This window comes from Zeus faber (genome assembly GCF_960531495.2).
Source record: "Zeus faber genome assembly, chromosome: 16".
NCBI lineage: Eukaryota > Metazoa > Chordata > Actinopteri > Zeiformes > Zeidae > Zeus > Zeus faber.
This window is the reverse complement of record NC_137202.1, coordinates 1682782-1689971: the sequence shown is the minus strand read 5'-3', so window position 1 is coordinate 1689971 and position 7190 is coordinate 1682782. Positions and strand designations below refer to the sequence as shown.

Genomic DNA, 7190 nt, shown 5'->3' with positions numbered 1-7190 from the left:
CTATTTTAGCTCCATGGTGTAGGACTATATATCCGTGGCAGAATGTGTGGGTTCCCTCCTCTGGTGCTATATGTTGAAATCTCTGGTGATTTTCATTGCGGTCGACGTCGGGTTCAGGCCATATTGTGTTTGGGGAGTTCAGGAGGAACAGTCAGGAAATCAGGGAAAAAGGAAGAAAAAGGCGCCTCGATCAGTATAATTAGACTGTTCGGTCCTTGAGAAAAAGCAGGGATTACGGATAACATTCCAAGTTTCTCCTTGCTCATGTCATCCCTAATCACATATTTGGTGAAAAATACTTCAGATGCAGTTGCAGGCGCAGACAAATTACTCTAACAGATCTCCAGAAGAATAAAGCTTGTTCAGACACGTTTGTACTGGTGATTAATAGAAGAAAGTAAGATTACCTTGGTACAAGAACACATTATTTTTCCTGCTTTGTAAGCCTTTACAAAGCAGGACAGTCTATTTTCCAAGAGTGTAAGAATGGATTTCAATATTTACGTGGAGCCGCGCAAAATTTCTCTATTTTCGCGCATGAGGTCTAATGTCCTTGAACTGCGTGCAGCAACGCAGACTTTTCAATAGAAACACAAGATAAAACTACATAGAAATGTTTTTGAAAAGAGTGCAATTAATCAAGGTATCGAGTCGGAAAATAACCCTCTGGGACGGCCGTGTCCCTCATTATAAAGAACTTCTCTTCAGACACTCGCTTCCACTCACACTGCGTCGTTCATGAACGATCCAATTCTTCTTCTTTTTTTTTTTGTCAAGTTTTACAGCTTTATGTTGTGTTGTTTGTTTAAGTTGCCGTCTCCTGCCACCAAAAAATGTTCCCCCCTCTTCGTAAGAGATAGCCTATGCTCCTCCCTCAATAGGAGGTGCCCTGGCTGATAAGGAGCGCACCCACTATTACGTCAGGTTCACAAAGCGAAGCACACATGTACTGGTCTGACTGTGAGGTTTTATTTTAATAAGTTATTTAGCTATTATTATTTACTTTCCTACTTTTTTAAGCCTCTATAGCCATGCTTTCATGTAGGCCTATACAATCTAAGAAAGTAAAGTACAGTATTTTACCTTTGTCATGCTGACAGTGGCCTGTAAAAGCATAAGAAAATTGGCACAAAAATTTGTATAATTTATGTACCAGTACAAATTTGTCAGAAGAAGTATAAAATGACAAATAAGCACCCGTGCAAAGGGTAGAATGAGCGTACACCTACGTGGGTACTGGTGGTGTGACAAGCCATTGTCAAGCACAAGCACAAGCACCATGTCATAAGCCAAGCACCCATAAAGATACGATGCTGTACTTTATTTTCTAAGAGTGTAAGTACGGATTTCCATATTTAAATACAGAATTACTTTATATAGAGAAAGATGCAAAATGGTGGGACATTTTGTTTGTTATGGGAGAGGATATGAGTTGCAATTTGCTCACGAGTGATGCAGAGCAGCCCTGCTGCTGAACTGGTCGTGTCATACAAGCATTATCAAGTACAATTCTGACAACTCTTAGATGTCATTTAAAATTATCTTTATTTATTGAGCATCGTTTGAGTTTGGGTGTCTGAGCTTTACTGCTCACCACTCCTGGTGAGGAGAACAGAAAACATAGGCATGCTTAATGAGCTAGAAATATTGGAGTGAAGCTACGCCTCATTTGTGGTGAAAATATGGCTAAACATTCTCGTGGCTGGATCCTGGCATCCCCTTCTCCAAGGTTCATTGGATGGCCTTCCGTCTTTAGGACACATTTAAACTCCTCTGTTGGCAACCCAGGATTGTTAAGTCGAAAAACATAATCTCTGGAAAGAGATGGCCCATGCAGCTGCAGACCCAAAAAATAGGGGGAACCAAGAAATAAGCCAAAGTGTTCCATCCAATTCCCCACGCGCAGACACTCATCTTACTCTCTCGCTTCCAGTTTGACGTGTAGCTTTACAGGTATTAAACAACTTAGCCCCCCCCCCACCCTGAAGCCCGGAGATGAAGATTGACAAGCACTTTTGTTTAAGTGGGTGATGTCATCGTTGAAAAAAAAAAAATAATAATAATTTCAAAAGAGGGAAGCATCCTGTACTTGGAAACCTTCTGCTTTTCAAGGGGGGGGAAGGGAAGCACACTGTATTTTTGAAGGTGAAGTGAATGACGTCCTAATTGGTGCATTGCTTGCTTCCTGCACCAAAAATCGAAGCAGCATCATTCACGTCAGTCGTGGGACATCTAAGCCCCCGGCGCGGAGTGGAAACGGGTTCTGGGGGGTGTTGGCGGGTTTAAACGAACCTTCTTGCCTTTGTGCTGAATGATGAATTAAATAATAGTGCCCCCCGTCTTTTTGACACATTTCAAACAATTAAACTTTTGAGAAAGAGAGAGAATAACACACCGTTGCAGACATAATACATTTTCCTTCAAAAGTGTTGGATTAAATTACTTTTTATTCTAGCTTTTATAGACGGCAAATTTTTCATAATTTAAACAAGTCACACATACAAAAATACTAGCTTCTAAAATATAATAATACATAGCCTAGTAATCAAGACAAATTCATTTCAACACAGTTTCGCAATACAAGATAGAAAAATATTTCTGCTTTCATTATAGCATTCTCAAAGTGTTATGAGGGGAGTAGGGTGGTAAATTAATTCCAGATACTCTCTGTAAAATTAATTGGACAGTTCCTTCTACAGAAAAATGTACAATACCTCAATTTGGCCTCGCACACAAATTCAGATTGTGTGTGTGTACATTGTGGTGTAGCATTCTTAGCCCCTGACAGCACACCTGTATAGAATAATATGTAGAAATGTGGAAAACCTTAAGTTCATATTTTCTCTCATCAACATCGTATTAAGCTGCCCCTGTGACATTGATGAAGCCTTCAGTGTTTATTGCAGCGCGGGTGCCCAATCAAAAGCCTCGCACGCAAGCCTCAATGATCTGTTCAAAAAACAAGTGCATTCCGAGACAACAGGAGTCTGGCGGATGCCTGACCAAGGAATCATCCCTAATATTTTCTCAAACAGCGAACCAAGTCAGGGGCCCCGTGGGAACCACATGTTTTGCGGGTGTCACTGGGCTCCTCTTGATATTTCATACACCAGGCAGCAGACTCTCTTCCACTCTGCTGTTCCATGATATAGGAGGTGCAGGCGACACATCCGTGGCTGATGCCCCCGGAGGAATTACACTGGCTAAAAAGTCAAACTCAGCTTCTCAGTATCAAGAAACCCCTTATCAGACAGAGGACTGGCTTAGTGAGAGCTTGACTCCTCCTCTAAGTTGTTTTGCTGTCTATGCAGTGTGTTTCTGTCCTCTGTCGACCCCTCCCACCTCGGGCATTCCATCTTATCTGCAGGAGCAGTTCTGGACCGACATGTTAGGATAAACCTTCAGGACTGGGTAACCGGCTTCATCCTGGTAGAGGACTGCCAGAGGACTCATCTTCTCCGGGACACAGCAGGGCTCTGGCACCCCAGGAATGATCCCCACAGCACGCACTATGCTCTGGATGGTGGCGTGGTTAGAAGGACGTGTTACCTGGGGAGGAATGTGTGAAATGAGCTTGTGATGAAGAAGAAGAAGAAGAAGGCATTATTTTTTTAAGACAATTTCTCTGGATCCTAAGGAAATGAACAGCTTATTTTATCCCGCAACCAAATAATTGGGATGACTAATATGCACACTGTGACCATGTCAGATTGTTTTGTTCCTTGTTTAATGTGCATGTCTCCTAGAAGCCAAAGTTATTTGTTTTCATGTACATCACGTATCAGAGACACATGCAATATGGCTTATGATTTTCCCCTATAGACCAATTAGACCAATTTTTACTACAATTACGGCTCCAAACCTGGTAAAGGAAATACAAAAATTGCTTCATGCAACCTTTGAAGCTGTCTGTTACATGATAGCACTATTAGAAGATTGTTAAAGCATGTGATGTTGTGTATTGATGTATTATCAACAAAGCGTTACCAAGACGACTCATATCAGGGAGTCGCTGCTTTGAAGCTAAATCGATTATTTTCAATTACTGCCAGTGTGTCAGTAAATGTATCCCAGAATGCAGTAGGGATGCAACGGTACACGGTATGTTATCGAACCGTTCGGTACGCCCCCCTACAGTTCAATATGCATACTTGAACCGTATTACGGTATCAATGTAGAAGTCCAGCGGACGCGTTGGTGCAGCCTACGGGCGCGGCGCGTCGTGTGGTAATTGCTGCTTTCTATTGAATCCACTGCTGCAGCTCCACCAACCAAGTTAGTCCTGCAATTTTATTTTTCAACTGTGTGCAGCTACGCAGCCTTTAAAATAGAAACCGAAGATAAAACTACATAGAGATGTTTTTGTAAAGATTGCACCAGGTCCTTCATGAACGATCCGATTGTTCTTTCTTTTTTTTTTTATCAAGTTTTACAGTTTTATGTTGTGCTGTTTGTTTAAGTTGCCATCTCCTGCCATTGGAAAATATTTGCCCCTCTTTGTAAGAGATAGCCGATGCTCCTCCTTCGCTGTGAGTTTCTCTGGCTGAAAAGGAGCGCACCCACTGTCACGTCTGGTTCACAAAGCGAAGGCACACACGTACTGGTCTGACTGTGAAGTTTTATTTCAATTAGTTATTTTACTATTATAATTAATGTTTGAAAAATACTGTTTATACCTGTTCTACACAAAAATAATTAAATATTGTCCTGCTTTTATTCGTTTTTGTAAATTGTGAAACGTATTAAAAATATTATACATATAAAAAAAAGTAAATAATTAACGGAAATTAATATTTTAATTATCTACTATCCTGGAAACCTCCCCTCCAATCAGATGAACTTCTGCAAACTATGAGACCCACCAATGAACTTGAACCCTGTCTCCCCCCTCCCCCACTGTCATACACACACAGCATTACACTAGTGATTTGTGGTAGACTACTAAAAAATATATATTTTTTACACCTATTAACTAAAAAAAAAAATCTTAAATATAAAGATACCAAAACTGTACCATAACCATGGCCCCAAAACCATGATACATACCGAACCGTGAGCCCACTGTACCGTTGCATCCCTAGAATGCAGCTATGTGGCAATAAAATATTACCATGAAAACAGCTAGTTAGAGTCTGACTAGTTTCTGATATGAATTAGAAGCCTCAAGTTTGGGTTTACGCACGTCACTGTTTTGCCAGAAAATAGAGCCACTTTTGAAATTTGGGCACCAGAATGGAGTCTGTAGAAGGGTGAAACATGCGCACCTTGCTCAAAAACTAACAGGAGATCTGTCAGTCAAGCAACTACGCCACATTTTAAGCCTTAAACCATTGACTGCCATTCAGTTAGAGGTATTCTGAAACCCGCATCTAGCAGCCATCTATCAGCCATTACAGGACTGCAATATAAAATAATTCCAGATTGGCTTCAACCCCCGGATGTAATGGTTGCCACTTGGTTGGAACCAAAACTGGCTTCAACATGCATAACAGGTTTTCTGACAGCAGGCTGCATATGTATGCACTCTATCTATAGGACGGCGGTGCTCCTACCTTGGACATCGGAAATCCACAGGTGCCAGCGCAGTAGTAGGCATCAAAAGCCTTGGGTGCTATGACCCACTCACTCCAGCCAATGTCTGCAAAGTCCACTCGAAGGTTCCTCCTGGAGCAGCCTTTGTGCTGGGTGTCCCCCCACTGCCGTCTTCTTGCCTTTCGCATGGTCTGCTCATCAAAACTCAGAATGGGCGACTGAGGCCGAGTTCCCCTGGCTTGCCCCTTATGTTTCTTCCCTTCTTTCTCATGATTTTGTCTCTCATTTGCTCGTCTATCCGGTGCACCCCTGTCTCTGTCACCAGACTTTTTAGCTGTTGTGTCCTCTGAGTGGAGGACGTGTGGTTTTCTTTCTCCTTCTTTGAGCACCTGAGGTAGATCTCTTTCATTTGTCTCTATATCCCCCTCCTGCTCCTTTGTCTTCTTTTCTTTCCTTTCCAATTTGGACTTGGGTTTGAGTGCTAGGTGCCAGACATTCACCCACAGGCTATCTTTGCTATACTCTTCAGGCCTGTATTCAACCTCAGGCAACTCATTGTTTTGGATGGGGGGAAATAGCTGAACTGCCGCCCTTCTCAATCGTCCCTTCAGCTCCGGGGAGAAATCGGTGCCTTGTGGGGCTGGGGAAGAGTGTGGGGAATATGTGGTGTCTCCTCCCTCAGAGAAAGGGTCATATCTCTGAAGGCCTGAAGCCACGCTGTTAGGCTCTGCCAAAGCCTGGTCGTTGGCGTACAGCAACAGGTAAGCAGGGCTGCTGATAAACAGCGCCTCTGCTGGCTGCCTGTGGTACTGCTGCCCAAAGTCCAACTCCAGTGACACAAGGAAATGACCCCTGTCCCGTGCCTCCTTTATGACCTGGGTCACATCCTTCATCTGCCACACCCCTCTTCTTTGGGGTTGGAAGGTCAAATTGCCTAGAAATGACCCCATTGGTCCCGTACCGATCCCTGACCACGAGGAGATAGCCTGGAGGAGAATGCTGATGGATGGAGAAGGGTGGTTGGACTGAGAACGGCACGACAGGCCCTGGAAACGCTTACAGGTCCAGGCTTTTTGACCAGGGCGCCGATCAAGAGGGAAGTGGAACGTGGCTGAGAGGATGACCTCGGAGTCCTGGAGGGATGTCAGATTTAACTGGTACACCTTCCTCTGTCCAGGGGAGTCTGGATAGAGAATGAAATCAATCAATCAATCAATCAATCAATAAGTCAATCAATCAATCAATCCTTAACATGGCTTTTCTCATTGCTTATTGCATTGTACATTTTATATTTTAACTTACATTACATATCATATTTAATTTACACTTTCATATTCTTATACTTTAGAATGTATATTATGTAGTGTGGTTTTTCAAACGATTAATTTGTCTCTGAATGGATATGTACATGGACAAATGTGTTGACATATGGTCAAATGTCCAACCAAGTGGATCTACATTTCCTTTTGATTATTAGGCAACAACCCAGCAACAAATTCTCTGCTGTTAGCACCTTTCCCCATAAGGGACAATGTTACACATGGTCCACATGGTCCCCATAACAGAAACCAGACCTAAAGGGGTCTGGCTGGCAAAAACAGGGGAAAGCTGAGAGCTACATATTCATGATGGACATTAAGTTCAACAGCAGAGTTATT

At 42.7% G+C, this 7190-nt stretch overlaps 1 protein-coding gene across 1 annotated transcript in view; it reads right to left on the bottom strand.

The window, feature by feature from the left end:
* Window positions 1–2422: 2422 nt before the first annotated feature.
* The window catches only part of gdf10a (growth differentiation factor 10a), a 6011-nt gene continuing 1243 nt past the window's right edge, over window positions 2423–7190 (bottom strand). Inside the window, exons 2-3 of the mRNA XM_080016748.1 lie at window positions 5553–6715; window positions 2423–3549 (exon numbers count right to left, since the gene is read on the bottom strand). Coding sequence (XP_079872874.1) covers window positions 3358–3549; window positions 5553–6715 — 1355 coding nt within the window. The 3' untranslated portion in view covers window positions 2423–3357. The remainder of the gene's footprint in view (window positions 3550–5552; window positions 6716–7190) is intronic.